The following is a 16,132-nucleotide window of genomic DNA, read 5'->3' as shown; positions in this document are numbered from 1 at the left end:
TAGAAAACTTAGTTGTAAGCATGCTGGAATAGATCACAGAAAGGGTTGACTTAAGGCACTGGTGCTCACCAGCTGCCCTGAGTTTGCGCTCTCAAATGTTTCTTATCTTAAACACATAACATCTTCAAATATATGTAAATGTTTGAAATTGAGTATTTTGCTTTTGAGAAGTATAGCCTATGAAATGAGATTAAAACACTTATTTTGAATTTTTTTTGTATTCCTGATTGTTGGTGGCATTTAACACTATGCAAAAATCCTTATGTGTCTGTAGGAAGGAATTGGCAGCAGGTTTTGCTCGTTATGCACTACAAAATGCAGCATATTATTTTACTGGTGAGGATGCTGAGCAAACTTACCAGTGTGAAAAGCAGAGCTCAACTGTTAAGTGCATGCTTGTGAGGAGCTCTAAACTGCAGTAGAAATAGGGTGTTTTCGGGATCCAGTGGAGCAACACCAGAATGAGTTTTTGGTGGTATAAGGACTTAAGATGAATTTGGGCAGAGAATAGTGGAGTCAGGTATATTTTGTACATAGACAGAAACAGTGTTTAGATAGGAAGACGAAAAAGGAAAGTGTCTGTTTACAGTTAACTTTATTTCATGGACTTTGACAAAATGATTCTGTATTAATCACTTTTTCTAGTTCCAAGGAATTGATGCTTAAGAGTTGCATTTCCACCTTCCAGTCCCTGGCTCAGTAAATGCACACCCATCGGCCTACTCCAGGTTCTCACTGTCGCATGACTTCCAGTGTGTGTCCACACACTTGTTTGCAGCTGCCATGAACAGCAGAGATGTGCTATGGAAGGAAGGGGGTGCGAGTGCCTCCCTCCCTTCCTGTCTTGTTGTTCCGGCTCTCTTACACTGCTAGGGCCCCAGAAGCCTGCAGTCCTCACCGGAAGGTGCGATTGTGTCACCTTTGGCTGCTGTCTGATCAGTTCGGGGCAAGTGGGTCCAGTCCTTGCTCTGTGCTGTTCCTGATCGGTCACGTCTTCTTACTGTCACCTACCTTTTACAGGCATCATAATAGAAGCTAGACAATTTCTTTGGGGAAAAGAGACTTATTTAATGTAATTTAAAGACTTTTCCACTAGAAAATGAAATATAATTGAAAATATCTATTTTTTAGCTTTCAGCAATTGATGGTGCTTTGTTGTGGTGTCTGCTGGAAGTTACTGCCATTTTAGGGATTTTCATTAACCTCACCGGGAAAGAATCTTGCTTGTTAGCTTCTTTAGATCTCTAAACAGTTTGTTAGTGATGGTGAACTCTGTAGGAGGGTCTGTTCTGAGTCATCAACTTCCTGTAAGGGGAAAATGAGCTGGTTACCAGATATACCATTGAAGCAGGGTGGGCTGCGGGTGGAGGGCTGGTGTTTGTCTTGAGAATTAAAAACTACGAAACACTTTTGTATACAACTGAATTTTTAAAAAAATAAACACATTTTTAAAGATGTTGAATTTCCCACCCTTATTGGGATTTCTTAGAAAAATAAATGCATGCATGTCCTATCCCCCCACCCCCTGCACATATGGTTTATGTATTACTTATGGGCAAGGAATTAAGCCTTCACATTAAACAAGAGCCAGAAACAATGCTTTCAGCAGTTTCTTCACAGTGGTGCATGTGCTAATAGATTCTGTGAGTCGTGTCAAGTCTTTGAATTGCAGAGGTTCAGGTTTTTACTCACATTTGCTTATTTGTATATGGGGAATTGTCTGGATAGTTTTGGCCTGGGATTTCAAGTTCTCCACTTTAGTTGGTGGTTGAGGCAGCACTATTCAGTTTTTACACATGCACAAGTCCTGGAAAGGTTGCATGGTACCGTGAAGACTCTAGATGGTCTTGGTATGTCCTGGATTTTAAACTTAGTTCTAAGGTGACTGAGTCTGGTGGTGGATGCCTGTGTTCTCAGCACTCAGGAGGCAGGCAGGCAGGCTCATGAGAGCTACATAGTTAGATCCCATCATAAAAGACCAGGGCTTTTCTCATCTGGTTCTTTAGGTAAATATGTGTAGCTTTTTGCCTCATTTGTAAAATGAGATGAAATGTTAGAGCTATCCAGTATGGTGGCACATTGCTCCAACCCCAGCACTTGGGAAGTGCAGGCAGCATGGTCAGGAGCACCAGGCCAGCCTGGGGCCTGCACGAGACTGTGCCTCAAGAAACTAAAGGAGAAAGCACTAGAGGGTTTCTGTATCTGATGCGACTGCATGCTGGGACACCGTGGAGATGATTAGATACTGAGGATTTCTCTTTTGATCCCTGCCTTATCCCTTGAGAAGGGTTTTACTGGACTTGTCGCTACCCGGTTTTTCCCCAATGCTGGGATTACATGTATGTGTCTATGCCCAGATCCCCCTTTTTTGTATAATTTTTTTGAATGTAGTGCTGGCACTCAGCTCAGATTCTAATGTTCACTGAGCAGTCACCCTTACCTCGAACTGTCCCCAGTGCCCCCTAGCTTTGCCTTCACTCTGCCAAGGAGGGCTGTTGTGCTATTGTGGGAGACAACGAGACAACTGGAGCAAGGTGTAACCTAGACAGTGAAGATAGGCAATGAGGGAAGATTAGAGGGAAACATGGGGAGCAGGAGGCAGTCCTCATAGGGCCTGTGGAGCCCAAGGAAGCATCCTGGCGTATTTATTTATGTAAAGTTGCAATTTCTACTTTTGTCCTCATTAGAGTTTATGATGGACGAAAGCAGGCTGGCACAGTAGCTTAGAGGTAGTTGAAGCATGTGCCAGGCTCTGGTCCTCACTCCCACCCCTGTGCACCCCGATCCTCACCCAAACCAAAGCCTTTCTTCAATGGCCTTTCACTGATCCTCTTGCACCCTAATTCTAATTCCTGCCGGTCAGTGTATTCTTCACTACCTTTTCAGTTCTTGTTCAAAAACCCACATCTGAATAACTCAGTCCAGCATTCAGGAGGTTGGACGAGGATCACCAGAGTTCAAGGCTACCAGAATACCACCAGAAAATCTTTCTGGTTCACTGTTCTATCTTTTCTCACAGTTGCATCTTCATGCTAGGATTGTTGTGAAAATCCATTGCTCTTCAAGTTAGACAAAGAGCCTAAAACAGAACAAAAACCGCATCAATTAGTGTTGAGGCTTGGATATATACGGCTGTGATAATGCAGACAATATGCTGGCACCTATCCACAGCATAGAAATACTGGTACCCTTGGGCTTTTGAAGAGTTTATGCTGTGGAGCAGCACCTGCGGGCGGCAGTGATGAGCTCTAGCGTAGGACTCACAGGACACCACCCACACAGTGCACCTGGCCCCTGCTCCCATGGCTGTTCCTTGGCTCTTTTCCATTTGTGATGCAACTAGTGGTGCCCCTGCGAGGGACCAGCACTATGCTGTTTAGACAATTTTAACAATGAAAATGTCCTCAAACATACCTCCTAACTTGCCAGTTTGGCCTTCTCTTGAGCTTATACTATATAGTTGCTACTGTTAGTGGGTTTCATCCCCACCCCCACCCCCCACCCCCCGCCTTTGTTAACACAGGTTTCATGTTTTAACCTAGCTGGCTTGGAACTTACTATAAAGAGCACACTGGATTCAATTGGTCATCTTTCTGACTTTCTCTCCCAGGTGCCTGGATTACAAGTTAATGTGACCATGTCTCAAACTATTCATATTCCAAAGCATACAGCACTGCGGGAGCCATAAGCAGTTGGATAGCTAGGAGCAGCCCATTGAGTGAGGCTGTCTTATTTCCCTGGTTAGGTGTGTAGACTGATTTTCCTCTTAAAGGATTTAGTATTTTCACTCCAGGTGTAGTGTGCACACCCTTAATCCCAGCAACCAGGACATAGAGGCCAGCATGACCTGCACAGTGAGTTCCAAAAATACCAGGGCCCCTTAGAGAGACCCTGCCTCTAAAACAAAGCCGGTTCAGATTTTTCTGTGATGATCACCAGGGAACGAATGGATAGGAAGACTGTACTTGTTTGCAGAGGGCACGTAAACCCAGAAGTCTGACAGATACAGCCCTGGGGTGAGATTTGGCTGAAAGTTGGGCTTCCTGCTGCCCAGGCAGGCAGGTAACTAGAAAACTTAGGATCCTCAGAGATCACAGGAACAGCATGAAAATGAGGACGAATGTGGTAGCTCCCTGGTCTGTACAGGTGTTTGTGGGTGCACATGTATTTTGGCCATGGGAGCCAGAGATTAATTAACCTTGAATGTTACTCAGAAGCCATTCCCCTTGTATTTAGAGATGGTCTCTTACTGAGACCTGGGTCTTGGAGACTGGGTTAGGCTAGGTGGCCACTAAGCCCCAGCTCTCCAATGGTTTCTGCCTCCCCAGCACTAGCATTATAATTATGCCGTCACAGCCAGCCCGTTAAAATGGTGCTGGGTATTGAAGTCACACTTGTAAGGCAAGTGCATTAGCATCTGAGCTGCCGCCTCAGCCCATAGTCATAGCTTCTCCAGTGCTGACAGGCCTGAGGGAGAAGAGATAGAAGATCATCTTCATGAAAGTATTGTTCAAAGGGATTCAGTGAGAAAGCCGAGTTCATACACATGAACATTGACTCCGGAATCTCACCATAGGGCTGGGACCCAGCGGTACAGCACCCACCCAATGTTTACAAGGCCCTGGGTATGGCTGCAGCATCAAAAGGCAAACAGATACATACTGGGGATGGGCCGTTAAGCTCTTGGCAAGCATTTGTAAGGCCCTGAACTCAGTCCTCAGCTCCAAGGAAAAAACAATGAAATAGCTATGGAAACAAGAAATGAAAATGGCTTCAGTCCTAATGACCATGATCAGTATAGTAAGAAAAAAATCCTGAAGTTGGAACTTCCCTGAAATACACGTACACAGCAGTACGTTCCCGTGATGGCAGAATTCAGGAGAGCCTGGGCTACATGGATTATCACAAACCACTGACTGCATATCCAAGAATAAAGTATTGAACACAGGGCAACCTGGGCTATATAACAGTTCTCACAGTGAGAACTTATCAAGCAAATACAACTCCCCAATCCAAAATAATAACTACGTTTAAAGAATGCAAAAAATAATTTTAGAATAAACATGGCAAATTTTTAAGAAATTAAAGGGTCATTTTACCAACATAATGTTTATAGGCGCATTTTGTCTCACAGTATTGGGGAATTCGGGAAATCTGAAAATGAAACACCACCATTTCTGTCTGTGGAGACTTCCAGTCTCGATGCAGAGCACCTCTGTGCCGTTCAGAAACAGCTCTGACTGGCCTCAGATCCAGTCTTGTCCAGAGTCCTGTGATACAAGACGGGTCATAGTGGCTTTCTTAATTCCAAAGCATTGAATTGTTTTGATGTGAATTGGTTTAAGGATGTCAGATCCGCTGGAACTGGAGTTACAGTTGTGAGTTGCCAATTGTGTTGCTGGGAATTGAACTCAGGACCTCTGGAAAAGTAGCCAGAGCATCCAGTGCTCTTAACTGCTGAGCCATAGCTCCAGGCCCTACAAAGCATTTCTAACTAGTAGTTCCATTCCCAGCTGGAGTGCCAGCGTGGGGTATTTCCATTTATTCAAGGTCTCAATCTTGGCCTTTCATTGGGATTTTGAGGAACATGAGCAATGAATCCACACAAGTGGGGAAAATATGTAAAGGGAAGTTATTACTTCTGAGAGGAGGTACACAGGGCTACAATGGCAGAGTCCAGCAGCCTAGTGCTGCCCTCTAGTTTGGGGCAGGACCAGAGCACCCCACATGGTAGAGGAAAAGAGCTATCAGATCAGGTACAGCACCAGGTACAACTAGGGTTACCTGGAGTGAAGGGCAAGAACTGGCAGTAGAAATTATTCTATTTATGAAGAACAGAAAACCAGTAAAAATGAGGTTACAATTATAGAAAAACATGCAAAAAATCTTATTTGAAGTGTAAGGAAACCAATAATGTTGCTCTTCGTGAATTGCCAACTCAATGAAAACTGAAGCCAGTAGTGGGACACACATTACTAAGGGAATAAACTTCTTTTTAAAAAATGATGCTTTTAATTAAGTCCAGCTGGCCACAGGCAAATCTCTGTGAGATCAAGACCAGCCTGGTCTACAAAAGTGAGTTCTAGGACATCCAGAACTAAGCAGAGAAATCCAATCTAAAAGAAAAAAGAAAAGAAAAGAAAAAAAAAGGAAAAATAAAATGAAGAACAAAAAGAAAAAACATGGTACTTTTAATCAATGAACCAGACCACAGTATAAGCAGATGGTTTCCAAAATACCTCTAAAGAATAAATGTGAGCTTGGCTTGTGTGTTGACATGTGTGAAGGCTAGGGCGTAGCTCAGGGACAGAGAGAATTATTATGTCTACCACGTATGAATCCCAAAAAATGTGTTATCTACATTTATGCGCTTTTAAGATTCACCGAGAAATTCATCTACTAATATACAGTATGTAATTTACTGCATACATAAATACATTTAATTATACCTCAATAAAATTGGATAAAAAAATGAGCATATAGTCCAATGATTTATTAACACTAATTTGCACATCTACCACAATCAATTTTTACTCTGTGCAGAAAAACTATGTATGGCTCTCAAGAGTTTGTCATGACAAGGTCTCATTAAACTCTGTTTGGCTTAGAAGTAGCTAGGCCTCCACTGCAGTGCTGTGTGGCGGTACCGACCTATAACCCCAGCGAAAGTGCTGGAGGGTAGGAGGATTCAAGGTTATTGTTGGGTACATAGCTAGCCAGGAACAGCCCAAGATCCACGAGATCCTGTATTAAGTAAAAGTGGGTCAACTGCTGCTACTCACACTGCTGTCCCTATCCCCCAGTCTCAGGGGTATCTGTCTAGAGAATACATCTCTACTCTAGCTTCTACTGCTTATCTTCCATATAGCAGTTATATTATTTCTTTTTAAATATTTATTATGTATACAATATTCTTTCTGCGTGTATGCCTGCAGGCCAGAAAAGGGCACCAGACGTCATTACAGATGGTTGTGAGCCACCATGTGGTTGCTGGGAATTGAACTCAGGACCTTTGGAAGAGCAAGCAATGCTCTTAACCACTGAGCCATCTCTCCAGCCCCCAGTTATATTATTTCTTAAGACAACAAATATTTGCACAAAATGGTTTTTAACCAAATAGAGAATAAGCTGCATGTTCCTTATCATGATACTATATATGACTTTACTATCACATCAGTTCCCAACTACTTTCCTCTTCTTCTTTGCTAGATAATGACAGGAACGACTAGGTGCCAAGGGGACAACGCCAACTCTTTAGAAACAGGCAGTAATAAGGAAACATGATTTGGAAACACCCCCACCTGGAGTCTTGATTATCAGCCTGGCCCAAAAACCTTAGAAATGAGACATATGTCTGTGCTAGAATTTGAGGCAAGAAAACTAACCAGGCTATTATTCTTACAATGTTTGTGAAAATGTGACGTTCTGGTAACTAGGTAGAAGTCTAAGGCTTGGGTGGGGGTAGCAATCCCAGCTCTTAAGGGATAGAGGCAGGAGGATTAGGTGTTCAAGTTCATCCTTAGCTATATACTGTGAGCTTAAGGGACAGCTTGTGCATGAGACCACATGGGGTTCAGGATGTTGGACAGAGAGCTTAGAGATTATGAGCCTACAGAGAACCTGGGTTTGATTCCCAGCACCCACATTGGGGCTCACAATCAACTCTAGTTCCAGGGGATCTAACATTCCTTTTTAAACCAGGCATGCACATAAAATACTGGCATGCATGCAAGGAAAACACTCATAAATAAACAAAGACAAAAAAAAAAAAAAAGGAAAGGTAAAAAGGGATGGAATGTAGAAGGTTCTGCTGGCCCATTACCTGACAGGCAGCAAGTTGTCAGAGTTGCTAGAGACTTGTTGAAATGAAGACAAAGAACTTGGGTCAATACATCTTTCCTTCAGCACAGAGACTGGTTGAGGACTATCAGAGTTCCCCCCTCTGACTTTTGTAAATATTCAAGACCAACATGAAAGGGTGTAGTGGTTACATATGACTGACATCTTCTCTCTCTTCTATTTCATGTGACATTACTAATGATATAATAAATACCATAACATTTTTGTTAAACTGCTAAATGATACTGTATTGTTTGGGGAACAATGGTCAGAAAAAGTACAGCACAAGTACACCCCCTAGAAAATATCCTTCACCTTAGTTCTTTGATCAAGTTTAGAATCTATGATCATATCAAGAGGTTAAATATGGGGAGGATCAGATATAGGTAAATGTAAAGCTAGTCTGATGGTCTATCCCATTCTGTCCATTTCCTACTCTGTCCATTACGTGATCTGCTCACTCTCCATCATTAAACCAGCACATCATGCTCACTATTTGTGACACATTTACCACACAACAGGAGGGAACAAAGATCATTCCTTCTTAAGTTCTTAGCTTAAAGAACAGAAAATTTTCCAAAGATCCTTCAGAACTGATTGTCCAGCATTTTCTTCTTCAGTCACTATAAGCTCCATCAGAGGCTTGAATGGGAAGTGAGCAACAATGTCTCATAGACACAGGGCGCATGGATATTCAGGTTCCCACACTCCTATATAATGCTGCATTTCTTGGTTTTATTTGAAACAGTGCATATTTGTAAGCATTTTATGGAAGGATTTTACACTTGTCATTTACACAAATTACAAGGTTCTGCTTAAAGTCTTTAAAAAAATTCTAAAAACCCAGCCCATGTGCAGCACAGGGATATGCAAAACTACTTTACATTATACACACTTTTATCAAAGGATACAAAAGTCTGGCTTGTAGTTTTAGACAAATACAAGAAGCTTCAAACTAGACACAAAGGGTTAACAGTAATTCTCAAATATAAGTCTGCACTTTTGTGTTGTATTTCTCTGAGATGTAAATACCAAATTCCTAAGAGATTTTACATTTTCTTTTTCAAAGAAAACCTGACACATTCCAGTAATTGAGTCCCTCATGATTAATCCTTGAAGAGTTTTCTCTCCCCTCCCTTAGAGCCAGAGGTCTAGTCCTCATGCTTACACACCCATGAGGAGCAGACCCTGAAAATAATGGCCCCACTGCAAAACTCCAGAGAGACATAACGAATGTGGACAGTTCTGCTGTGCTGTTACAATATTTAACACCCAGGGACCTTCCCTTCTTGCACCTTGTGACTAATCGGTGGCCCTAAGAATCAAGTTGTCTGAACTTCAGATTTCTTCTAAATAGAATATAGCACTGATTGATTGAGGGACCTTACTGATCCATATGCATAGATACTCTGTCAGCATATTGGAGGCAATGTTTTGTTCTTTCTAAAAGGTTATGGAGAGGCAGCAGGAAGAGTAGGGCTTTTATGCCCTTTCAAGAAATGTTGTTGTCATTGGTATCCACTGTTCTCTAGCCATCTTCTGACACCAAACATGTACATGTAAAATAGCTAAAACACTTAAAAGAAAAAACCCAACTTTCACCCAGTCAATTTATAGTCCACTCTCAATTATCTATGAGAACCTAAGTGACATATCATCTATGAATATCATTCTGGAGAAATTTTGACACTTCAATGATTTTATAAATCCCATTGAGACCAAGTCATAATGCAAATATAGTAGCACATTCTGCTAGGGCTTTGGGCACAATCCAAGTGGGGACAGTAGAGACCGGCAAAAACTCTGAGGGCGAGAAAAAGGTCATTTCAAGTCTCTCCTCAACCACTCTTGCAGATGCTTTTGCTATTCTCATGTTTATGATGACTACAAAACTGCTCACTTGAAGAACAACCCCTCTTTTACACAGATAACTGAGAGTTGACTGTGATCATTTCCTTTGCTTCTCTGACTTTAGAGATGAAAGCATGATAAAAAGATTGAAGACTTCCACAGGACATCTAGAAGCATTTATTTTATGCAAAAATGAAATATGATTATGTGTACACAAATGGTGCACACATTATCTATGCTGAACAATGAATGCCAAGGAACAGAATATTGATGTAACAGTTGTCTGTGAATTAAAGTTAAAAACTGAGCCCCAATTATCAGACAAAAAAATAAAGGCTTATTTCCTAACAGCGGGAACTGACGGCTGCCAGCAGTCCTACAGCTGTTTCCTTACAAAGCTGCCAGCGTCCATCTACTTCTATCACAAAGAAAAAAACAAAGACAAAACAAAAGGGAAAAAAAACAACTCTTTTTTACATTAATAATAAAAATCTGGTGACAAAAATTATAAAACCAAATCCAGGACAGTCTTTACTCCTTTAAAAATCCCAAATATTCCAACATAATCATAGGAGCAAAACCATTTAAAAGTGATATTCCTTATGAAACAATATGTACATTTATAGCAAATTATATTAAACTAAAACAGGAGAAATCATAATATGAAGTGTTTACGACTTGCAAATCAATAATAATTTTAATTATTTTCTCATTCTGATAAAAACCAGAAAGCAACATTTATAAAATTGCCACGTATTACTTTTCATAGCAGGGAACAGAAATCTGTACATCTCATTTTTGCAGAAAAGTAGACAGGCAGAAAGAATAATACAAAAGTTTCCAAAAGGAACACAAAGAAAATGCCATCTGATCTCCTGTAAGCACTCAGTTCAGAGGACGCCCGCTCTCCTGGGGCGAGGATGGCCGCTCTTGGTGTCAGTGTAAGGACATCTCCACTCTAGTGAGAACTGCAGCATGGGAACAATGGTTATTATGCCTTTAAGCTCCAGATATACAGGAACTGGAAACAAGAGTTAAGCAATTTGCTTAATTATTGACTTTTCCCAGGAAAAGTCTGGGGAGGGGAGAACAGAGACGCTCTCAGCCTCTCTCTAGTCTCTGCTGTGCATTCCCGCCAGAGGGCCGTGGCTGTGGAAAGGAAGGCGAGCTTCTTTCAGTTTTCAAGGCAGAGAGTGTGTATTTGAAGTGAGCTTCATTTTCTGTTTGGGGACATTTGAATCCAAGTTTTTACAGAACCTGGAATCTGCTTCTGTTTGGCCTTCATTTTCTCCCTGTATAAGTTCTCTTTTTACCTTAGGAACAGAAGAACACAAAGTTAGAACACAGGGAAGGACGAGCCCAAAAGAACCATCTACTGTGTTTCATACTTTCAGTCTAAAGTTGTGAACTAAAACTTACTTTTCAGACCTGGAATTTGACTGGCTTTAGGGAACAACCCTGAGCTAAAGAAAAACACAATGCCAGCACACAAGTCTCTGCGCTGCTGCCAAGGGCTGTGGTCAGCGCTTATCTGTTTACAAATGCTAAGCCAGTCATCTTGAAGAACTGCAGGTTTCTAATTAATCCTTTTAAAAATGAAATTATAGGAGAAAAACTATAACTAGAAATTGGACAGTAAGTTTATAAACAGCGAAGCAAGTCTTGATTTTTGAGCTGTACGAACAAAAATAATTTAGAACACTAAACGGTAACAAACCTAGAAAAACCAAACCAACCAACCAAACCAAAGATTAAAAGGAAATTTACTTTTTACTGAAAGTATATGTATAGCAAACTTAATACACAAGCCTGGCATGGTGCCACAGGCCTATAATCTGCAGATGCAGGAGGTTGAGGCTTGGCCTGGGGTGACATCTACAACCCTGGAGACCTACGAACAGTTGTACAACAGGAGTTATGTCATCTTCTCACTGCAAAGCAAACCAGTAAATCGTTCTGCTCAAGAAAGACCAGAATTCCAAGATCCTTAAACTCCCAAGACGCCACACTTAGTATGCACGGCAGACATGGACCTAAAGAAAACCATCATCCACTGTCATACCTCTCTAACAGTTCAAATCTCCCATATGTTGTAACTTTGAAGACTGCTTGCCCACCGTCTTGCCTATTTGTGACAGGTTCTCACATAGACCAGGATGGCCTCAAAATCTATTCGTAGCCAAGATGACTTTCACCTTCTGATGCTCTGCCTCCATCCGGAGAACCACTGTATGTGTGACCACGCCTAACTAATGTGATGCTGGGGATCAACCACTGGTGTTTACTAATAGCTTCTTTGTCATGGAAGAATCTGCCTCCAGTATAAGCAGAACATTAAGAATCAGTAATATTTACTAGTATTTTTTGTTTGTGCTGGTCTTTTATTTTGTTATCTTTAAATTATAGAGCCTGGAGAGATGGCTCAGCAGATAAGAACACTGACTGCTCTTCCAGAGGACCCAGGTTCAATTCCCAGCACCCACATGGCAATTCACAAGTGGCATCAATTGGAGTATGTAACTCCAATTCCAGAGTATATAATGCCCTCACAGACATACATGCAGGTAAAACCATACACATTAAAAAAAAAAAAGTCTATTACATTTGCTGTGGGATGTGTCAGGGCCAGGTCCTCATGTTCCAGTCAGTTCTGCTTCCACTCTGTGGGACCTGGAGTCTGACTTGGTGGCGAGTGCTTTTACAGGTTGAGTTATCTTTGCCAGTCCGTTGTTTCTAAATTTTTTTAAAATAAAAAGTTTGAGCAGTAGCTGGCCTTCAACTCATAGGCTTCCACCATGCTCTACATCTGAGGTACAGGATTAAAGGTGTGTGTCACCACCTTTATTTTTGGTTTTATCAGACTGAACTAAATAGAAAATCTAACAAAATTTCACCATGGTTCGTTTCTTCTTATTGAGTGTTCCAACTACTCTAAGTTTTCCAATTTCCAAAACTATTGATCTTTCACTTATTTCTTTTCACTAAAACTTAAAGTGGGGGCTTTTCTCTGCATGTGCTTTGAAGGAAGTTCGTCTAGTTTAAAATGTGATTATGTTAAATTCTTGATATTTACCTAACAGTTATTAAAACTATGGTGCCATACTCATCTTCACAAGAAGGATCACACAAATGAACTGCAAATGGACAACATGCAAATAAACTTCCTCAAATCATTTATAATAACAAGTATAAACAACAGCAGGACCAAGACAATTTAATCTTGAAAGCACAGTATTTTAGGATTTCAGCACTGTGCTTGCTGTTCAATCATCCCTTCATCATTCACATAAGCAAAGGGATGGAAGGCTCTATCGGCCCTCAAACTCTGGAAAGCTGCTGAGCTTCAATGCACCAGCGCACACCTTCAGCTCAGCACCAAGGATTACTGGATTAGCATTAGTTACTCTAAGGGTTTAAACAACCCAAATGTGAAAACCAAGAATATGAAATGCTACGAAATACTGATGATAAATTACACACATGATCAAGTGATAGAATATCGTCAAGAATATATACGCACTAAAAATATTCCATGAAGCTACCTTTTTATTTATTTATTCATTAGTCTTATTCATGTAGCCCAGACTGGTCTCAAACCAGGCAAGTGTGACTTTAAACTCTTATGCCACCACACCCAAGTTTTGATGGTACTGGGAATGAATCATCTGTGACATGCAAACACTTTATCAACTGAGATACATTCTCAGCTCAAATTTTTTAGGATTTGTGTATAAACATATAAGTAAGGCCCAGTAACTCATGTCTACAATTCCAGCACATGAGAGGCCTAAAAGCAGGAAGATGGCCTAGAGTTAAACAATGATCTACAAATTCAGCTCCAGGCCAGCTGAATTTGCTTGGTCTACAGTGAGACTGTGTCTCAAAACAAAACAAAAAAAGGTCCGGCAGTGGTGGCGCACATGTTTAAACCCAACACGCGGGAGGCAGTGGAAGGTGAAGTTGAGGCCAGCCTGGTCTACAAAGTGAGTTCCAGGACAGCCAAGGCTGTCTTGAGAAACCAAACACACACACACAAAATAAGAAAAACTGCGAATTTTGTGTTAGAATTGGTTTCTATCTCTTAGGTATTATTATATACATGCAAATGCCATAAAATTCAAAATCTAAAATGATTCCACTCCCCAGCATTTCAGAGAATAAAGTCACCTTAGATTTCTATGTAGCAAACTATTTTCAGAACACAGCAGAGTTTTGAATATTCACATTATAGTACAGTAGCCCTAACCACCCAATTTTAGGGCGTTCCCAGAGCCCTCCACTGAAACTTCATCAACATAAGGTCTGTCTCCTGTCTGCAAGAGCCACTACTGCAGAAACCTCACAGGGGCTGCCAATCTCCAGCTGCAGAAACAGAGGTTCACACCTGCAACCCTGGCATTCAAGAGGTTAAGGTAGCAGGACTGCAAACAAGCAAAAAACACCCCTGAATCATCATGTCCTTTAGAAACTAGTTTATTTAATTTAGCATAATGCCCTCAAGGCTCATCCATTATGTTCAGAATGTTATTCTCTTCAAAGTAGTAAATTAAAAAACTACTTTAACTTTTGATCTTTTCCTCTTTTGAGACAAGACCGTGCTTCATAGCCCAGGTTGGTGGTGAACTCATTAGCTCCTCTTTCTGCCTCACAGGGCTGGGATTACAGAGGGGCATCATCATTCTCAATTTTTATATATTTTCTGTACCAATACAATTAATGAAAATGTGTCCTATTTCCCCAACGTGGGTAAGCATGTCCTTTCCCACTCTGAATACTTTGTCAACACTTTCCATGGTCCTTGACATGGTGAGGATGAGTGAGGTACATTACCTTTGTAAGTCAATTTGTCTCTCTGCTGGTGTTGCCTTTTTGGCTCCATCTTGTAGCTTGGGCGCTTTGGCATTACCTGCTTCCAGACCCCCAGGGCTCTCCTGGCTGCCTGCAGCTCTCTTCCTTCCCTTGCTAGTGGGTTTATTTAGATCATCATTTTTGGTTGCATTGCCCTGAGATTCAGATTTGGGGCGACGTCCTCTTCTAGGCTTGGAAGGCGCAGGAGGTCCTGACTCATCTACTATCTCATCTGGTTTTTGTTGGATATTCTCAGCACCAGCTGCTGCTACAATCCTCTTCTTTCCTCGGTCACTGCTGATGTTGCCTTGGGTAGGCTGATCAGAATTAATTTCCTAAAAGAGCACAAAAACAAATTTGTAAACACCAATTCCTTAAATACCTGCGCATATTAGAAAAGATTATAAATTTTAAAAAACAAACTCAGTTTTTAATTTTGTGTGCGTGTGGATCCAATTCATGTGTGTGTGAAGTACACTGTGTGTCTTCCTCTTCAATGTTTAGCCTTATTCCAGGTTGCTCCCTAAATGTGGAGTTTTGTGATGTTTGGCTTGGTTGGTAGATGGCAAATTCCGGAATTATACTGTCCTTCCTGGCTCACTTGAGTGGGGGGTGGTGGTGGGGTCACAGGTCCATATGAAACCACACCAGGATCATTACATGGGTACTGCAAGCCAAGTTCAAGTCTTAGTCATGCACCAAAGACTCTTTATCACTGACTCATCTTTCCAGCTCCCCAAAAGAATTTGAACCCACTATTACATTTTATTATCTATTTTGAGTGTGCATACTTGCATTCCACAGCACATGAATGGAGGTCGGAGAACCACTCACAGGAGTCAGTTCTCCCTACCCTGTAGGACCTGGGGTCGTATTAACAGTCCCTCTGAAACCATTTTACAGCTGTGATGCCAGGGTTTCTCATGAATTGCTTCATTCCATTACAAAAGTAAGCTCCCAGAGGATAAGGAGTTTGCCTGGAGCCTACCTTAGTTGTGTGGGGATATATAAGATGCTAAATGAGTACCCGTTGATATCAAAAGGGACACACTCTCAGTCTCGCCCCATTACACCAAGGTTCAGTGCTCATCACAAGGACTATATGGACGAAAGATGAGGGGAAGTGCTGAGCTCTTGAACTCACTGCAACGATGAGCTGCTGCCCAAGTCAAGTAGATGAGGGAGTATCCAATGGTCAGGGCTAATTTGACTGAGACAGCTCCATGAAACCCCACACCCACTTTTGTCTTCCTTGGGGAGTTGCACACACCTGACACACATGCACACAAAATAGTAAGCTGTAAAGAAAGTCTACTTGCTTTCCCTTCATGTTAGTTCCTTTTTTACTAAGGACATTCTCCAAATGTATCACTTTTCATGGAAGGGATATTTTCATAAATCAACAAGGCTTTATTCTGTTGCCTCTCAAATAATCTGTTTTGTTCTAACTTGAATCCATTCGCTGTTTTTTTAAATGTGAATTCAATCATTAATCACCTTCTCCTAAATTGTTTTAAAATTCAATATTACCTCGCATAAAATGTTAAAGTAATAAAACCCATTTCATCCAAACCGGTGTAATGGGCTTTGGGAG

General features: G+C 41.3%; 1 protein-coding gene across 3 annotated transcripts in view; it reads right to left on the bottom strand.

Moving 5' to 3' along the window:
• Positions 1 to 8,554: 8,554 nt before the first annotated feature.
• Positions 8,555 to 16,132, bottom strand: part of Pds5a (PDS5 cohesin associated factor A) — a 101,140-nt gene continuing 93,562 nt past the window's right edge. Inside the window, exons 32-34 of one of the 3 annotated variants that reach the window (XM_085691854.2) lie at positions 14,521 to 14,873; positions 12,293 to 12,423; positions 8,555 to 11,003 (exon numbers count right to left, since the gene is read on the bottom strand). In XM_085691854.2, the coding sequence (XP_085547980.1) occupies positions 12,324 to 12,423; positions 14,521 to 14,873 (453 nt within the window). In that variant the 3' untranslated portion in view covers positions 8,555 to 11,003; positions 12,293 to 12,323. Of the gene's footprint in view, positions 11,004 to 12,292; positions 12,424 to 14,516; positions 14,874 to 16,132 lie in introns of those variants that run through there. The other 2 variants (XM_085691855.2, XM_085691856.2) reach the window with 2 other exon arrangements.

The sequence above is a fragment of the Myodes glareolus genome, chromosome 8, assembly GCF_982192425.1.
Source record: "Myodes glareolus chromosome 8, mMyoGla1.1, whole genome shotgun sequence".
Taxonomy (NCBI): Eukaryota; Metazoa; Chordata; class Mammalia; order Rodentia; family Cricetidae; genus Myodes; species Myodes glareolus.
Note: the sequence above shows the minus strand (reverse complement) of the source record. Positions and strands in the feature narration are given on the sequence as shown.